This window comes from Lactuca virosa, chromosome 8, assembly GCF_052849685.1.
Source record: "Lactuca virosa cultivar CGN04683 chromosome 8, Lactuca_virosa_CGN04683_v6, whole genome shotgun sequence".
In the NCBI taxonomy this organism is placed as follows: Eukaryota; Viridiplantae; Streptophyta; class Magnoliopsida; order Asterales; family Asteraceae; genus Lactuca; species Lactuca virosa.
Genome location: NC_136433.1, coordinates 41,353,333 through 41,373,555, shown reverse-complemented (window position 1 = coordinate 41,373,555; position 20,223 = coordinate 41,353,333). Strand labels below are relative to the sequence as shown.

Genomic DNA, 20,223 nt, shown 5'->3' with positions numbered 1-20,223 from the left:
TACATGTGCATAAGAGGTTACTCACCCTATCAAGTGTCACGTCAAAACCTTGCTTTATCGCCTTTGCCAACATTATATTTCAATGTATCCTTAGGAATCACATTCATGTAACTAATTTATAGAACCCATAACTTTACACCACATCCCTTGAGTCTTACAACCCATATTGTAGAACCCGGCCTCGTCTCCATGTATGGATTTGACCCACAATGTGTTTTGATTATTCTCAAGTCTCCATCTCCACTTCTATAATAAATCTTGATTGAAGGCTTTTAAACTTCCTACACTCAATCCACATTTCTCCATAGATGATAACACAATGTCCCATTTAACCCACATCATTTTCCTCGTATCTTCATCTCCTCCCAGAAAAAATTAGCACACCAACCTTCAAACATTTTTAACACCATCTAAGAAAACTTTAAATATCGACATAAAATAAATAGTGAGACAACCAAGAACTCGTTTTATTAGTGTTAACTGATTTTTTATATTTATGTTTGTATATATATATATATATATATATATATATATATATATATATATATATATATATATATATATATATATATATATATATATATATATGTTTGTTGTTGTGGTTGATATTGAAACTTCATTTTGTTTGGTATGAGCAGATATTTATGCATTACTTAAAATGTTGGATTTATCGTAATTTTATATAAAAAATAGTTAAATTAACAACAAATAGCTACGAATATACATATTATAATCCGTTGCAATCAGTCACCCATCGTAACAAATATTTTTTTTACTTTCTCATCTAATTAATATGTCGTTAATATGCTACTAATTTCCTCCGTCTCTAATTCATATGTTGCTAATCCGTTAGAAAAATACTCCTTCGCAATTTTGATCGCTAGTCTATTATAAATTGGAGCCATTTTACTTATTTAAACTTTGATTTCAAAGTTTGTGACGGTGGAATTAATAGATTACAAAAATCATGTACTTGTGGAAAACAATTAAGGGTACATGCAACCTATAAGGATATATGTCTTCACACATTGAAAAAACAACATATAATGAACTACATGAACTCTAACTTTAATTCAAAATTACTAGAATTAGTGTTACATACCTTTGTATTTTTATAGCAAACAATACTCTTGATTCCTCTTGTTGATCTTTGGAAAGAAAACACCAAAAGGATGATGCCTTTAATGGCTCACACCTAAACCTTATAAACCCTAGGATGAAGAGGAGAGAGGAGGAAAGAACTTTCGGCTAGAGTAACTCCTTGGGAAAGTTATGAACAAAAATTATAAGCCTTAGGGTCCTATTTATAGTGTGAATGTCACAAGAAAAAACCCTTGATTTTAATAATAAAATAATACTATTTTATCTATTCAAATATGATAATCTTTATCAGCTTTTCATGCCTTCCAGAACCCTCCATGAAGCCTTGAAGACCGTCCAACCCTGTTAGGGTTTTAGATGCTTCATTCCTTGCTCAATTATGAACAATTACAGTTCAACAATTGGACCTTTAACTAATTGTAATTAATCCAGAACTCAATTCCATTTAATTCTAATTTATTCTAAATTAATTCCTATTGATTTCATAATAATTTATTAATCATATAAATTAACAAATTATTTATTTAATTATTGATCTCATCGTAAATTATTAGTCATATAATAGTAACAAATCTATTATCTATTTCTAATTAATATATTAATCATATAATATATTAACAAATCATTTACTCTCGCTCCTAATACCATTTCTAGCTATATTTGGTTATGAGGACAACCCAAAAAGAACTTTGCTTTTATTTATTAAGAATATACTAATTTAGTTAAGACCTTATACACTTAATCCAACAGATGAAAGTTAAGTGTATCGAATTTATTACATATAATACCATCGCTAAAATGGAAAATTCCATGACTAAAACTTAGCCAACATATGATATGTTATCAACTTTTATGCACTGCTAGGCTGATTACAGATTAACGATGGATTTTGACATGTGTGAAATTCTGTTTTGTGATAGTAGTAGTTCGTCGGACATGACACCGAAGTAAAATTGATCAAATTCTATATGATGTTTACGTTTTTTAATTAACATTCTATATCTGCAGTATTTTAACATCTTAATGAGATCCTTTTGACGATGTGTATAGTTAAAATGAGGCTTTATATATTTGTAGAACTAAACACCTTATAAAATATCAATGGGATACATTTAGCTATAAAGTCTTTGTTAATACAAGAGCCTTAAGTAAGAAGTTTTAAACACGTAAAGTACAAGTGATTACAACAACTACACCAACATAAAACATGTTTAACATAATTTAAGTTTTTTTTAGGTAATCTTTATGTACAAAACAACAACAACAACAACAACAATAATAATAATAATAATAATAATAATAATAATAATAATAATAATAATTGAGTTTAGAAACATAAGAAATGAGCTTTAAGGGTGATCTAAGATCCATATAATTAAAAAAATGAAAACCAATAACAATTCCAAAATATTCTATATAATACTTTTTAAGTCCGGAATTTTAAATTAACATGAAAGAGCCAAATGCCCTTTCATATTAAAATATGGCGTTATATCAATTAACCAACGATTTTAATTGGTCTTAGAATCTTTTAAAGAAAATGAATATTCAAACGTAAACGCTAATCGTCTCTTTCAGCTCTTATTAGTTATTATAGTCAACTTTATCATTAGAACCACTAGGAAGCCTCCAACACAAGAAAATCCTGTAGTTGAAGAACAAAACATTATCATGTTTCTAGCTTAGAGGTAACCTACAAATATACGCATGTAGGTCTTCTGTGCACTACGCTTGTGATTGTTGATGAGGATGTGCAAAGACGGTATTTGCCCAAATAAACATGTTACCAAAATTACGTCAATTTCCGTTCGAGATTTGGGATTAAAAACACTTGGAAATTCTAAGATTGTGTTTAACACTTTTAAATCGAAGTTTTTTGGTGGTACTTACAAATCCTCAATTGGATAATGTTGGAATCCTAAGTCGATGAGGACTTGGAGACCAAACAATCTAATTTATGGAAAGTTTAGTTTATGACAAGTTTGTCATAAGTTTCCTAGTCTAATACAAGTTGGTTTGTTAAGCTATATATACATGTTCATAATCGAGTTTATGATTATAAGAACAGATTGTAAAAACATCGGTTTTGAGTGATTTTCCGATTAATCAAAGAGTTATTTTGGTTATTTTGTTCTGCATTCTTGTTTTCTAAACTTTAATTAGTATCAGAGCATAGGGTTCGTGAGGACGTAGGACGGCCGATTTGAGAGTCGGTTTTAACAAAAGTGTAGCCCTTTGCTGCAAGGCAGACGCAGCGGGAACCGGGTTCGGTTTAAGGGGGGTGTGAATTGTTTTTGAGCGCGAGTTGAAGCATCTCAACAGAAGCCCCGATTTTTCTTGATCGGGCTTGTTCTACGGTAAAGAGAGACTAACCGGAGGCGTGGAATAAACGAACGGGAAGACGTAAAGCGGGTAGCGTTTATTCGGTTCGTTTTGCGGGTGACGGAAGACGGTAAAGGTGGTCGTGACCGAGGTGGAGGTCGGGTGTCCGGAAAAGTCGAGAATCGATATGGCTCGAAAAGAAGGTGATTTTTCGGAATGTGACGACAACGACGAGCCCGTATTTTAAATACGGATTGGGGTCGAAGAAGTCTCTAGAAGGACTTAGAGATTCGAGGGTGATTGTTGGAATCCTAAGTCGATGAGGACTTGGAGACCAAGCAATCTAAATTATGGAGAGTTTAGTTTATGACAAGTTTGTCATAAGTTTCCTAGTATAATACAAGTTGGTTTGTTAGGCTATATATACATGTTCATAATCGAGTTTATGATTATAAGAACAGATTGTAAAAACATCGGTTTTGGGTGATTTTCAAATTAATCAAAGAGTTGTTTTGGTTATTTTGTTTTGCATTCTTGTTTTCTAAACTTTAGATAATACTCAAAAGTTTGAGAGCAAGAATCGAGAATGAGAGGGTATGTTTTTATTTATGTTATTGACGTACCAAAAAGTTTTGACCAAAATTTGCTTAAATATGTCTCTTATCAAAACTGTTATAAAACAGTTTCCAACCTTCAAAATCTGACACAAAACGGGCATTTAACCAATGGATAAAAGCATAATCGTCGGGTGTCCCAAAACTGTCACCAACAGTCAAACTTGACACAAAACGGTCGTTTTATCCCTGGATAAAACACCGAACTGACGGGTAAAACACCGAACTGCATGCGTTCCGACGCAAACTTGTTGCGACACATTCCGATATGAGTCGTTCCGATGCGATCCTATCCATCGGAAATAAACATTACTGTTCTAATGAGTTACGATCCATCGGAAGTGAACAGTAACTTGTCAGTTACGAGATCATTTTCGTTCCGAACTCAGTTCTGTTGGACGAATGGGTTGAGACCATGGGCTTAATGTCGCGGGTCGATCCATCGGTGTTTTGGAGAGCTGTCTGTGACATCCCCAATTTCACGGCCAGAAAAGACCGATTTTGTTTATGCTTTTTAAAATAAAATCAGAGTAATCATTTGATTATAAGTGTTGCGGAATTTGTTCCCAAAACCAAACATGATAAAAATTTATCAAAACCTTTCTTTAAGAAATATATATTTTTACTTCATAACAAAACCTCGGTATGTCATGTTTCGATACAGATCCAAAGCATAAACAAGACATTATAAGCCTTACACAGTTATTTACAACTACTGGCCTATAATCCAAAATCACTCATCGTCATCATCCGACTATGCTCGGGGTCCACTACCTGTAATATAAAAAGCTGAGTGGGTCAGGCTTGGAAGCCTGGTGAGCATATAGGGTTTTCAACCCACAATAAATAATAAACTCTTTAAGTTTATCAATCAACAAATAATTTATTAAGTTTCATCAACCAAAAACAACCCTAATTACCCATTCCTGTTATCCTCACTTTACGTCCCTAAAACAACTATCACAAGGGACCTAGCCTAAGGATTTTCATTAGGGGTGACAACTTTGCTTCGGGGGTTCCTCAGCAATTATGTCAAATAAGACAACCTACATGGTGACAACACTGCTTTCCTCAACAATTTATGTCAAACAAGACAACCTAACACAAAATGACCAATAAGGTGACAACATTGCTTTCTTCAGCAATTTATGTCAAATAAGGTAAACACCGGGATGACAACATTGTTTTCCTTCAACAATTTATGTCAAATAAAACAACAAACAATAGGTGACAACATTGCTTTCTTCAGCAATTTATGTCAAATAAGACCACCTGACATAAAACAATCAGTATGGTGACAACATCGCTTTCCCTCAGCAATTTATGTCAAATAAAACAAACACTGGGGTGACAACATTGTTTTCCTTCAACAATTTATGTCAAATAGGCACGAAGTCACATCGTCGCCAAGGTTTATACAACAGGCACTAAGTTCATAGCTGCCAATATACTAAATCTGTAGCTACCAACGTACATCTATACTGTACTAAATTCATAGCTACCATCGTACATCTATAATGTACTTCTATCCCTCATACTTTATCTACCCATGTTTTACCCAACATATTTGAAGATAAAATATATATACATTTTAAATCATTTTAAACATGTATAAAACATTCATTCAACACCCATCTCGAATAAACAAACAACATATATACACATACCACGTATTTTATATAAACACTTCATATCTATGTGTAAGATGAAAGTGACTACACACTCACCTGATTTAATGAAAATCGGGCAGCAATTCGTTTCCTAAAACGATCGTTTCTAATAAAACCGGGAGTTTTATTGAGAAACCGGTCTCTGCGAGGGTCGGGCTTCGAAACCGAAAAGATAAATTATAGGGGTATGAACTCACTTTGATAAGCGGTGATTCGGGCAGCGTTTCGTTTCCCGTAAAGAGTTTATTTAACGAGAAACCGGCTCAAACCGGGCAGAGTTTCGACAGGAGAGAGGATGAATTCTCGATAATTCCAGGGCTTTGGGGCTTGCTTCGGGCTTTAGAAGTGATACCGGGGCTTTAGGGGTTGTATATGAGCTTATGGGACTGGAAAAAGTGAAAGAGGATGAAAATTGGGGTGAAAAAGTGTAAAAATTCGGAAGCCCTCGCATGCATATATATAGTCCGAAGGTTCGGACCCGGAGCTATGCGAAGCTGACACGCGTCGGACAGGTGGCTTACTTCGGACCGAAGGCTCGCAAGGTGCTAGGCTCGGATTGGACCAAACCTCGGTCCAATGGGAAGGGGCCACGTGCGAAGGAGGGTGTCCGAGGGGTGTCTCCGGGGCATCTCATGCGAAGTTGTTGGCTTCTAAGTGGACCTCGGCTGCGGTCCAATCAGGAGGTGCCACGCATGGGTTCGGTCCACTCAGCAGCTGCCACGTGCGAGGGTGACGTGGCATGCGAAATTGCCCGGTTTTTCCCATTTTTTTTTATTTTTGTGCCAAACTTGCGAAAATCATAACTTTCGCATACGAGCTCCGTTTTTGGCGTTGTTTATATGCACGCGTAGGTAAAATCATACTCTACGACTTTCGTTTAGACTTCGTCGGCTAATTTTGACTTTATTTTTATATTATTATTTTTAACAGACCGGGACAGGAAATCCGTTAAAAATTCATAACTTCTTCATCTGACGTCCGTTTTCGTCAGACTTTTTACCATTGTGCTACTAATGACGAGACCTTCGATTCTCGTTTAGGTCGTGTCGGCTAAAAATCACTCGATCTAAAATTCGAGTTTTTAGCTGTCTACTGCTAAGCTGAAACTTCGAAAAATCATAACTTCCTCATACGAAGTCAGATTTGGGCGTTCTTTTTATACCTACTCTCGGTTTAACGAACACTACAAGTTTCGTTTAGATCACTAAGGCCAAAAAGTAGTTTATCGAAAACTCACTTTTTACGACATTCGGCCCCGTGCCGGTTTATCGCGAAACTTCGACATGTCATAACTTCTTCGTTATAACTCGGATTTCGGCATTCTTTATATATCCGTAATCCTTGTCACGACTACTACAACTTTCTCAATAAATATCAGCTTTATCTAATATTTATTTTCGATGCTCATTTTTAATCTTAATTAATTAAATTCTAATAATTAAGCATAAAACACATAATTTTCACATAATTCATTTTCATTTCTCCAAAATGAGTCACAAAGGTTAACCTAGACTATCATGTCAATATTAATGCCTATCCTAGAAACACGGGCATTACAATTCTCTCCCCCTTAGAATGATTCCGTCCCCGGAATCACACATCAGCAAACAAATACGGGTAGCGACTCATCATGTCACTCTCCGTTTTTCCCCAGGTGGGATTTGGCCCATTCGTATGTTTCCAATACATAAGCACTAAATCGACCATCTGGCGTCACAACTCCTTAGTCTTACGGTCAACGATTGCCTCAGGTTCTTCAATTAACCTCTTGTTTTCATCCAACCTTAATTCTGAAATGGGAATTATGTCGGGCACATCTCCTGTGAACTTCTTTAAATAACACACATAAAAGGTGTTATGAATACCCGCCAGTTCTTCCGGTAATTCTAGCTTGTAAGCTTGATTCCCGATCCTCTGAAGAACTTTAAATGGTCCAATAAGTCATGGACTCAACTTTCCCCTTCTACCAAATCTTATAAGTCCCTTCAATGGCGAGACTTTAAGTAAAATCGAATCTCCAACTTCGAATGATATCGGTTGTCTTTTCTTGTCAGCATAGTTCTTTTGACGATCTTGAGTTGCTAACATCCTTTACTTCAATTCGGCTTAAGTCAACTACTACATCGAACTTGGTTCTCTGAACCACGCAACAAACTCATCGTAGTCGGACTCAATTTGATATGACCTCTAGGGTCGGAATAACAATCATCTTCTTAGTTATTACCGAAACGAAGGTAATGAAATACTCGAACAATAACGGAATCAATTTCTAGCTTCTTGGTAACCTTGTGACTTTCCTTGATCCAAGTACGAGTCCTGTGCTTCCGGTAGTATAGGCCTCTACTACCATTCACACCTACTCCTACTCGTCCCAAGTATTGTCTCGCAGTTCTCCAAGTCACCATACAAGAATTTCACATAGTCATTCAATTCATCAGATGACAAAACCAGGGTTTATATTATTTCTTAAAATAATTACACAAAGGTTCGAGTTTACCCTATACTACGCCTCTAATAGGCTACACCAAAAGTTACTAACTGCATTGCTACTTTATATCTTAGCTTTGGGAATATAAGGTCCTTACTCCTGATCCTTTGTATTTCCATCTGCTTCATTAAGGATCATTTGGAATGCCTTTGGTTTTGGTTTTGGTGGAATATTGGGCATTGCTACCTCTTTCTTCTTTGGGCAGTCTTTCGAAATGTGCCCTTCCTCGTTGCATCGATAACACATCCTCTTGTTGGACGGACACTCGTTGGCATAATGCCCAGTGTTTCCACACTTGTAGCAGGTCACCTCTTCGCTACATTTCCCGAAGTGCTTCTTTTTGCACTTCTCGCACCATTTTGCTTCGCCTTCTCCTCCTCCAGCCTTCGAGAACTTTCTTTTCTCGTTGGACCCTGAAGTCTTTTCAAACTTTCTTTTCTCGCCAACTTCAACCTTGCTGGCGACTCTCCCCTTAATCATATCTTCAACAGACTTGGCAGCCCAGATAGCTGCCTCCAAAGTAAGTGCCTGACGTACTGGCACCGCATACTCCCATGGAAGTCCCTTTGCGTACCTGTCAATTTTCGCCAGCTCATCTGGGACAATATGCAAAGCAAACTCCATTTTATCTGTGAAGTTATTCGTATATTCATCAACGGTCATACTCCCCTTCTTCAACGTTAGAAATTGGTTTTCTAACTCAAGCACGTTTTGGGCCGAGCAGTACTTGCGCTTAAAGTGCACCAAGAACTCTGTCCAAGTCATTTGCAGTGGCTCATTAGGGCTTAGGGTTTTCCGCAATGTATTCCACCAACGAGCAGCACTACCCCTGAACTGACGTACTGCAAAGGTAGTTTGTAACTTGCCTTGGCAATCACAAGTCATGAAAGCCAACTCCATTTCCGAGATCCAGTCCATTACTCCGACAGGATCTTCTTTTCCACTGAAGGTCGATGGCTTGCAAGTCATAAAGTCCTTATACTTGCACCCATTTCTCTCCACTCTACCCTCGTGGTTATTCCTCCCAACCACAAGCGGTTCACTATGACCAACCGATCTGTTGTTGTTCCCTTCTTCAGATCGATCGTCATTTAGTTCACGTTGTTCAACAGGAACTGAAGGTTCATCCCTGTTATTCAGCAACATTTGCCTCAACTCCTCCCTCTGTTCAGCCATCATGGTCTGAATCACAGCTCGTACTCCAGCCATGGTGATGGGTTCGGGTGCAGCTCCTACTATAGGCACCTGTTCCACCACTTGGGGTTGAGGTTGTTGATTTCTATTTACATTTCCAGCTTCACTTCGGGTTCTTGCCATTATAATCTATATACCGAATAAGGCGAATTTAGGTCTTTATCCATGTTAGACATGTCAATTCCCTTATCACTCCGAAACGTTTACATGTTAGTTCTAATCTCGTAATCATACACTTAGAATCCTACACACATAAGGTTTCCAGATCCGGTCGGCAACAGACCATAGATCCGAACAAATAATGGCATATATGGCAAATATATAACATTTAGCACATAAGGGCATTTTAGGCATCTTTCCTAAAATAAACTAGTGCTTGTGTCTAAAATATAGTAGACACTAATCTCACAATCATCACTTAGCATTCTAAGTTTAAGTCTAGAAATCCTACAATTTCTTAGTTCGCTTAAACTAATGCTCTGATACCAACTGTGACATCCCCAATTTCACGGCCAGAAAAGACCGATTTCGTTTATGCTTTTTAAAATAAAATCAGAGTAATCATTTGATTATAAGTGTTGCAGAATTTGTTCCCAAAACCAAACATGATAAAAATTTATCAAAACCTTTCTTTAAGAAATATATATTTTTATTTCATAACAAAACCTCGGTATGTCATGTTTCGATACAGATCAAAAGCATAAACAAGACATTATAAGCCTTACACAATTATTTACAACTACTGGCCTATAATCTAAAATCACTCATCGTCATCATCTGACTATGCTCGGGGTCCACTACCTGTAATATAAAAAGCTGAGTGGGTCAGGCTTGGAAGCCTGGTGAGCATATAGGGTTTTCAACCCACAATAAATAATAAACTCTTTAAGTTTATCAATCAACAAATAATTTATTAAGTTTCATCAACCAAAAACAACCCTAATTACCCATTCCCGTTATCCTCACCTTACGTCCCTAAAACAACTATCACAAGGGACCTAGCCTAAGGATTTTCATTAGGGGTGACAACTTTGCTTCGGGGGTTCCTCAGCAATTATGTCAAATAAGGCAACCTACATGGTGACAACACTGCTTTCCTCAACAATTTATGTCAAACAAGACAACCTAACACAAAATGACCAATAAGGTGACAACATTGCTTTCTTCAGCAATTTATGTCAAATAAGGTAAACACTGGGATGACAACATTGTTTTCCTTCAACAATTTATGTCAAATAAAACAACCAACAATAGGTGACAACATTGCTTTCTTCAGCAATTTATGTCAAATAAGACCACCTGACATAAAACAATCAGTATGGTGACAACATCGCTTTCCCTCAGCAATTTATGTCAAATAAAACAAACACTGGGGTGACAACATTGTTTTCCTTCAACAATTTATGTCAAATAGGCACGAAGTCACATCGTCGCCAAGGTTTATACAACATGCACTAAGTTCATAGCTGCCAACATACTAAATCTGTAGCTACCAACGTACATCTATACTGTACTAAATTCATAGCTACCAACGTACATCTATACTGTACTTCTATCCCTCATACTTTATCTACCCATGTTTTACCCAACATATTTGAAGATAAAATATATATACATTTTAAATCATTTTAAACATGTATAAAACATTCATTCAACACCCATCTCGAATAAACAAACAACATATATACACATACCACGTATTTTATATAAAACACTTCATATCTATGTGTAAGATGAAAGTGACTACACACTCACCTGATTTAATGAAAAATCGGGCAGTAATTCGTTTCCTAAAACGATCGTTTCTAATAAAACCGGGAGTTTTATTGGGAAACCGGTCTCTGCGAGGGTCGGGCTTCGAAACCGAAAAGATAAATTATAGGGGTATGAACTCACTTTGATAAGCGGTGATTCGGGCAGCGTTTCGTTTCCCGTAAAGAGTTTATTTAACGAGAAACCGGCTCAAACCGGGCAGAGTTTCGACAGGAGAGAGGATGAATTCTCGAGAATTCCAGGGCTTTGGGGCTTGCTTCGGGCTTTAGAAGTGATACCGGGGATTTAGGAGTTGTATATGAGCTTATGGGAGTGGAAAAGGTGAAAGAGGATGAAAATTGGGGTGAAAAAGTGTAAAAATTCGGAAGCCCTCGCATGCATATATATAGTCCGAAGGTTCGGACCCGGAGCTATACGAAGCTGACACGCGTCGGACAGGTGGCTTACTTCGGACCGAAGGCTCGCAAGGTGCTAGGCTCGGATTGGACCAAACCTCGGTCCAATGGGAAGGGGCCACGTGCAAAGGAGGGTGTCCGAGGGGTGTCTCCGGGGCATCTCATGCGAAGCTGTTGGCTTCTAAGTGGACCTCGGCTGCGGTCCAATCAGGAGGTGCCACGCATGGGTTCGGTCCACTCAGCAGCTGCCACGTGCGAGGGTGACGTGGCATGCGAAATTGCCCGGTTTTTCCCATTTTTTTTTATTTTTGTGCCAAACTTGCGAAAATCATAAATTTCGCATACGAGCTCCGTTTTTGGCGTTCTTTATATGCACGCGTAGGTAAAATCATACTCTACGACTTTTGTTTAGACTTCGTCGGCTAATTTTGACTTTATTTTTATATTATTATTTTTAACAGACCGGGACAGGAAATCCGTTAAAAATTCATAACTTCTTTATCCGACGTCCGTTTTCATCAGACTTTTTACCATTGTGCTACTAATGACGAGACCTTCGATTCTCGTTTAGGTCGTGTCGGCTAAAAATCACTCGATCTAAAATTCGAGTTTTTAGCTGTCTACTGCTAAGCTGAAACTTCGAAAAATCATAACTTCCTCATACGAAGTCAGATTTGGGCGTTCTTTTTATACCTACTCTCGGTTTAACGAACACTACGAGTTTTGTTTTGATCACTAAGGCCAAAAAGTAGTTTATCAAAAACTCACTTTTTACGACATTCGGCCCTGTGCCGGTTTGTCGCGAAACTTCGCAGGTCATAACTTCTTCGTTATAACTCGGATTTCGGCATTCTTTATATATCCGTAATCCTTGTCACGACTACTACAACTTTCTCAATAAATATCAGCTTTATCTAATATTTATTTTCGACGCTCATTTTTAATCTTAATTAATTAAATTCTAATAATTAAGCATAAAACACATAAAACACATAATTTTCACATAATTCATTTTCATTTCTCCAAAATGAGTCACAAAGGTTAACCTAGACTATCATGTCAATATTAATGCCTATCCTAGAAACACGGGCATTACACTGTCCAAGATACGTGTTATACGGAAAGTTTCCTAATTCTTTGTTTAGGAATTGTAATCCAATATGAATTCTAGATCTATATATGTATGCGTTGATCATGTATAGAGATAGGTCAAATGTTAGAGTTTTTGTGATACTGAATTTCTCTAATACAATCAAAGTGTTAGTTTGGTTGACATACTTCTTTAATTGGTATTAGAGCGACAACTTGTGGCTTCCGATCAATTGATTTTTTTTCAAGGCGGCAAAAGCTTTTCTTCGTATGCAAAATTGTTGATTTTCCTCCAAGTATTTAATACCCCAATTATTTATTAATTGGCTCCTGGGTCAAGAACACGTTTTGAAGAAAACAATTGTTTTCTTGTGGTCCAATTAAAGAGAAAGTAAGCAGCGATTCTGGTCCTATTGGTCGCCGTTTCCAGTTTCTTAATTGGAATCAATATTTTATTGTTCACCCATTGAAGATACAAGTGTGTGGTTTCCTGTTGACTGTTCATGTCAGGAGACGGAGCAAATCTGCCCGTGAAGGAGACACACTCGATCTCGTTTCAATTTCTGCAGTTGACGTCATTAAACTACATGATATGGAACATGCGTATGAAACTTTTACTCGGCATTCACGGCGTGTGGGACGTGGTTGATCCGGGTTCAACGGATGCAAAGAGAAACAATATCGTGATGGGATTATTGTTTCAGTCGATACCGGCAGATTTAATCTTGCAAATCGGGAATCTCGCCACTGCCAAGGAGATGTGGGAAGCAATCAAATCTCGGAACATGGGTGCGGATCGAGTGAAGGAAGCACGTTTGCAAACATTGACTTCGGAATTCGAAAGTTTGAAGTTGAAAGATACGAACACTATTGATGATTTCTCTTCAAAACTATAGGGCCTTGCGACCGTTTCAGCGACACTTGGAGGAACAATCTCGCAAGAGAACTTGGTGAAGAAATTTCTTACGAGTCTTCCTAGTCGATTCATTCACATCGTAGCAGCACTCGAGCAAGTTTTGGATTTAAAAGCCATTACTTTTGAAGATGTAGTTGGGCGGCTGAAAGCTTACGAGGAACGGACTAAAGAAACCGGCAAAGCATCCGATTCCAGTGAAAAGCTACTTTATGCCAAGACCGAAAACTCAAATCGAAACCAAGAATCAAGCCGTGGGAGAGGGCGTGGTGCATACCGTGGGGGACGAGGCCGAGGACGTGGTCATGGTCGGGATAACACCCAAAACCACGATCAAAGGGACTCATCAAAGAATCGTGATGATCAAAGACGAAAAGGCAAAAATCATGAACAAAGAGACCTATCAAATATTCAGTGTTACCTGTGTGATAAGTTCGGACACTTTGTTTCGCGATGCCCGGAACGTAACAGGAAACATGAAGCAAATCTCAACGATGCCCGAGAGGAGGTCGATCACGAAGAAGGAACATTTTTTTATGATGCAAGAGGAGACAATCTTCCTAAATAAAGACAAATACATTCCACCCAAAGTAGAGGCGAATCAAGAAGACGATGATATGTGGTACCTCGACAATGGGGCAAGTAATCACATGACCAGGAAGTACTCATATTTTTCGGAGTTGAATGAACGAATAACCGGAAGAGTAAGATTTGGAGATGGCTCGTGTGTTCGAATTGAAGGAAAAGGATCAATTTTTTTCGAAAGGTAAAAGCAGTGAGCAAAAGGTTATGAAAGATATCTACTATATTCCCTCTCTTCGTAACAATGTCATTAGTCTTGGCCAAACGACACTATCCGGTTTTGACATTAGAATGCATGGTGATTACTTGACAATGAAAGATCGAAATGGAAGGTTGCTAATGAAGGTTCCACGTAGTGAAAATCGTCTTTATAAAACACGACTTAAAGTTGGAAAACCCCAATGTTTGCAAGCAAAGATTGATGACGAGTCTTGGTTATGGCATGCACGACTAGGCCATATCAACTTTGGCTCGATGAATATGATGCATAAGTTGACTAGTGGAGTTCCAGTTTTGAAACATCAAGAAGAAGTTTGTGAAATTTGCGTGATAGGCAAACAAAACAGACACACATTCCCGAAGAAAACCAATTATAAGTCTAAAAATATTCTCGAGATGCTACATGGAGATATTTGCGGGCCTATTGATCCTCCCACGATGGCCGGTAACGTTTATATTTTGGTACTAACTGACGATTTTTCTAGATACATGTGGTCTTTTTTGTTGAAACACAAAAACGACGCGGTGGATGTAATTAAAAAATTCAAAAAGTCCATTGAAAATAGGACCGGGAAGGCTATAAAGACGTTCCACACGGATAGAGGAGGAGAGTTTACTTCAAACGATTTTAATCGTTTTTGGAGCGAAGAAGGTGTTGCAAGAATGTTAACGGCTCCGTAATCACCCCAACAAAATGACATAGTAGAACGACGAAACCGGACGTTAATCGAGATGACGCGATGTCTTATGAAAGCAAAAGAAGTTCCAAATCAGTTTTGGGGTGAAGTCGTTCGACATGCAACTTATATTATAAATCGTACCCCTACAAGAGCGTTAGTAGGAGTCACGCCTTACGAAAAACTTTATGGTCAAAAACCAAATATTGAAGATCTAAAGGTGTTCGGATGTGTTGCGTATGAAAGAGTTGTTTCGAAACATCTAAAGAAACTTGACGATAGATCGAGACCAATGGTTTATTTTGGGAAGGAACCGGGTTCGGGAGGTGCTCGTTTATTTAATCCATATGAAAATAAAATTATCATAAGCAATAATGTAACATATGATGAAAATTTGTCATGGCAATGGAAAAAGGAAATGGAAAAAGGCACGAGAACAGTAGCAGCGAAAAAATAAAATGATTCTGGCACTTTCAAAATTGCTTGGGCCACTTGGATAAATCAGCCGCATAATGGGCCTCGCCAGCCTAATACCGATGCTACCCCATCTCCGCAAAATTTAAATAACAACCCTTCAGCAGCGCCGAGCCCAGCAGTAGACAACCCAATCTCGACCGAACCTGATACGGACAGCAGCGATCACGAGTCCGACGGCAATAACGAGTTCGAAAATAACCCGATACGTTGTTCTAATCGTGTTTCCGTTTTGCCAATTCACCTCAATGATTATGAGCTTAACATGAACGAATTAATGTTATCGTTTGATGAGGAACCAAGTACTTTTAAATAAGCCATTGTGAAACCCGAACGGCTTAAGGCAATGAAAGATGAGATTGAGTCAATTGAAAGGAATAAAACTTGGAAGCTAGTGTCTCTTCCCAAGAATGTCAAGCCCATCGGATTAAAGTGGGTATATAAAATCAAAAGAAGTGCGGACAGATCTATTTCTAGGTACAAAGCGCGACTCGTAGCAAAAGGCTATGTACAAGAACACGACATTGATTTTGATGAAGTTTTCGTGCCGATAGCTCTACTCGAGACAATACGTTTATTGATTGCTCTCGTGGTTGGGAAAGGATGGAAGATTTATCACTTAGATGTGAGGACGGCCTTCTTGCATGGTGAATTAAAAGAATAAGTGTACGTACGACAACCCGAAGGTTTTGAGAAAAAAGGAGAAGAAGAAAAAGTTTACAAGTTAGCAAAAGCTTTATATGGCCTAAGACAAGCACCAAGGGCGTGGAACATTAAACTTGATGGCATCTTACGAGGAATGGGTTTTAAACGATGTTTACAAGAAACAGCGGTTTATAAAAAGGTTTCAAAAGGCGAATATATCATTGTGGCAGTGTACGTAGATGACTTATTCGTAACGGGAACGTGTCATGAAATAACAAGCCAATTCAAAAACATGATGTCGTCAAAGTTTGAAATGTCAGATCTTGGCTTGTTGATTTATTACTTGGGCATTGAGGTTTCTCAAGAAAAGGGTTGTGTTACTATAAAGCAAGAGGGATATGCAATGAAATTTTTAAAAGAAGTCGGGATGGAAGAATGCAATGCCACTCAATGTCCAATGGAACCGGGACTAAAATTATCGAAAGCCAAGAATGAACTAGAAGTTGAAGCCACTAATTACAAAAGGATAGGTGGATGCTTACGCTACCTCCTTCACACTCGTCCGGACTTATCTTACTCAGTCGGGGTAGTAAGTCGTTATATGCAAAGTCCGAGAGAATCTCATGCGTGCGCGATCAAACAAATTCTTCGTTACCTTCGTGGTACAATTTCGCTTGGAATTAAAGTGTGACGAGTTGAAACTTTTGGGTTATAGTGATAGTAGTCCTAATGTAGACATGGATGATGGTCGGAGTACTACAGGTCACATTTTATTTCTTGGTAAATCCCCTATTACGTGGTGCTTGCAAAAGCAAGAAACCGTTGCTTTATCTTTGTGTGAAGCTGAGTTCATGGCAGCTACTTCAGCAGCATGCCAAGCAATTTGGCTAAGAGAGTTGCTCGCGACCGGATTAGAAAAGAAAAAGGTGTTGATTCGTATAGACAACAAGTCGGCGACCGTGTTGTCTAAAAATCCGGTGTTTCACGGGAGGAGCAAACATATTCACACTCGTTTCCACTTCATTCGAGAGCATGTGGAAAACGAGCAAGTTGAAGTCGAACACGTGGCGGGAAAAGAACAAGTAGCGGATCCCCTAACAAAAGACTTAGCGCGAGTAAGGTTCGGTGAAATGAGATCGTTACTCGGTGTGTGCGAGTTGCCGTCTCAACCATTCAGGGGGTGATTGTTGGACGAATGGGTTGAGACCATGGGCTTAGTGTCGCAGGTCGACCCATCGGTGTTTTGGAGTGTTGTCCAAGATACGGGGTATATGGAAAGATTCCTAATTCTTTGTTTAGGAATTGTAATCCAATATGAATTCTAGATCTATATATGTATGTGTTCATTATGTATAGAGATAGGTCACTTGTTAGAGTTTTTGTGATACTGAATTTCTCTAATACAATCAAAGTGTTAGTTTGGTTGACATACTTCTTTAAGTTCCAGTTACGAACTCATTTTTCCAATACCATTTCCATTCCGAAATAAGTTTAGGTCTGATACCAGCTTCATTTGCAAATCAATTTAGGTCCGATAACAATTCCATTCCGAAATCATTTTTGGTTCCAATATCATTTTGCCCTTACTTTGAATCTTGTATAAACATAAACAAGTGTGTACTCCACACCTTCTTTACTTGTTTAATATTCATCAAGATTCATTTTGGTCAACAAGTCAATCCATTACACTTAAATACAGTTAGTGAAACAATTCACCAACAATGTGCAAACTCATCGAACTCACAAACAATAGTGTTGATCCCAAGAATCAAAGACGATTAAGAAATGCGGAAATGAAATGTATCACGATGAACACAAATCAAAATGCGGAAATGAAATGAATCACATGATGAATATAAATCTTTTACGACCGAAAATGTTTCTTTAGTTCAATGTTTTTATAGAGGGAGATATTGTTTTTCAAGACAAAACTGCACAAATGGTCCATGTGGCATGTTGAAAATTTCTATTTTAGTCCAAAAATGTTTGGACTAGCACCACAGGTCCGAAGTTTTCATTTTGTTGTGGTTTTGGTTCATTTTCTTTTGAAATTATTCAAAATGATGGATTTGCCCTTAACAAATTCATTTTCCATTTTCCTTTTAATAGAATAATTAAAAAGAAAAGCAAAATATAAATATTTACCCCACCTACCCACCCTCAAATTTAAATAAATTCTTTCTCTTTGTCTCTCTGTTCATTACTCTGTCGGACAACCACCATCCGTCGGATGACCACCGCCACCACCCACCGGGCCACCATTTTCTTACTAGAATTCCACCTTTCTCGCTAAAATGTCGCCTCCTCGCCGCTGTCAGACCCACCATCAATACCTACCTGCTGAAAAAAACCTATGAACCACCACCAACAACCACCGTGAACCTCCAAAAACACCCACATTATATATGTCACATGCTCAACCAGAGCAGAACCACCTACAACCTTCACTTATGTAATCAACATCACCAACCATCGACATCCCTGTTGTACCCCCTGTGATTCGTCACACCTCCGCCAAACACCACATGTAACCTCCACCTTCATCCTTATAACTCCACATTCACCTTCTTATTACCCCCCACCGGAAACACTCCTTTGTTTTCAAACACCTCTTATCGTCGAGCCTTCAACCATAATTTGCAGATCTGGAAACCCTAACCTCGTCCTTCGCAGCTACTGCCTTCAATTGCTACACCAGAATAATTAACGCGACTGTCGATAATCGGAATCCACCACCGCCACAGTCTTCATCTATCTCCTACTTCCATGATGGCTTCACATCTGCAAGCCCTACCTCGATGAACGTCTTCCTCTAGGTGGAAGAAACTGATTGCTAATCCAGATCTTGAATCGAAAACCCTAATCCACAACTTGAAGCCAAAACGGAAACGAGAAGGGTATCGACCTAAGGTACTAAAAATTTGGATGGTTGTGTTGAAATAGTGATAATGGTGTTATGTTGGTGATTGCTTAGAACAGGGAAGGGAAATGGAGACGATGTGTAGTATGTGATGTAGTGATGGTCGATGGTCGCTGTGAAGGGGGTGATGAAGGTAGAGATCAGAACATGGGAAAGAGACTGGTAGTGTACGGTGGTGATTTGTCAGTGGTGAGATGATGATGACATATTTTAAGAAAATTGATTACGAGTGATGAAGGTGGTTGGTGGTTGGAATGGAGTGATAATGGTGGTGTTTGGTTGTGTCAGGTAATGGAGAGAGAGAGAGAGAGAGAGAGAGAGAGGGGGAGGGAGGAAGAGAGAGAGAGAGAGAGAGAGAGAGAGAGAGAGAGAGATAGATAGATAGATAGATAGATAGATAGATAGATAGATAGATAGAGAGAGAGAGAGAGAGAGAGAGAGATGGTTGAGTATTTTTTTCATTTCTATAATAAAAAAATTGAAAAAAGAAAATACAAAGGGTAAAATCGGCATTTAAAAAAAATTAAACCAAATTGGATCAAACTTGCAACAAAATGAAAACTTTGGATCTCTGGTCCTTGTCCAAACCTTTTTGGATCAAAGTGAAAATTTTCGACATACCACAGGAACCATTTGTGCGGTTTTGTCTTTTTTTTAAATCAACTTAGAAAATGACATGAGCTACTTACGTATAAGCTAACATGAAAAACATATTGTCTATCGCCCGCGTTTCTCGCTATACATTATTTGAGTATATGTGATTTATATGTATATATAAGTTTATAAAATAACTTAATAATTAGAAATAAAATAAGCGTAAAATATAAAATATTCTTTAGAACAAATAATCTGAACGAAAGTTGTAGTAGTCGTGATGTTGATTTTGTACATATAAAGAATACCTAAATCTGACTTTGTATGAAGAAGTTATGACCATTTGAAGTTTCACATTTAACTCGATACGACAAAGTGTGTTGTAAATAGCGAATAAGAGATAGGTTACTTATTAGCCTAAGTAATCTCAAAAAAAGTCGTAATAATCGTAAAAGCGAACTCGTGTATATAGAGAACGTCCAAATCTTACTTCGTATGAGGAAGTTATGATTATTCGAAGTTTTAGCGCAACTGTGTTAGCACAGAAATCAAA

At 38.0% G+C, this 20,223-nt stretch overlaps 1 protein-coding gene across 1 annotated transcript; it reads left to right on the top strand.

Annotated features, from left to right (window-relative positions):
- The first annotated feature begins 13,149 nt into the window (after positions 1 to 13,149).
- LOC145130280 (uncharacterized) lies at positions 13,150 to 14,127 on the top strand. Its single transcript, XM_079065108.1, has 2 exons — positions 13,150 to 13,446; positions 13,543 to 14,127. Exons 1-2 carry the CDS (start codon positions 13,150 to 13,152, stop codon positions 14,125 to 14,127), a joined length of 882 nt encoding a protein of 293 aa, XP_078921234.1.
- The last annotated feature ends 6,096 nt before the right edge of the window (positions 14,128 to 20,223 follow it).

What these genes read in the sequence shown, in the direction of transcription:
- LOC145130280 (XM_079065108.1), top strand. Translation starts at nt 13,150, where the DNA reads ATGTCAGGAGACGGAGCAAATCTGCCCGTGAAGGAGACACACTCGATC. An exon ending in GGAACATGGGTGCGGATCGA is followed by an intron (nt 13,447 to 13,542) that starts GTGAAGGAAGCA and finishes TCAAAACTATAG; the next exon opens with GGCCTTGCGACCGTTTCAGC.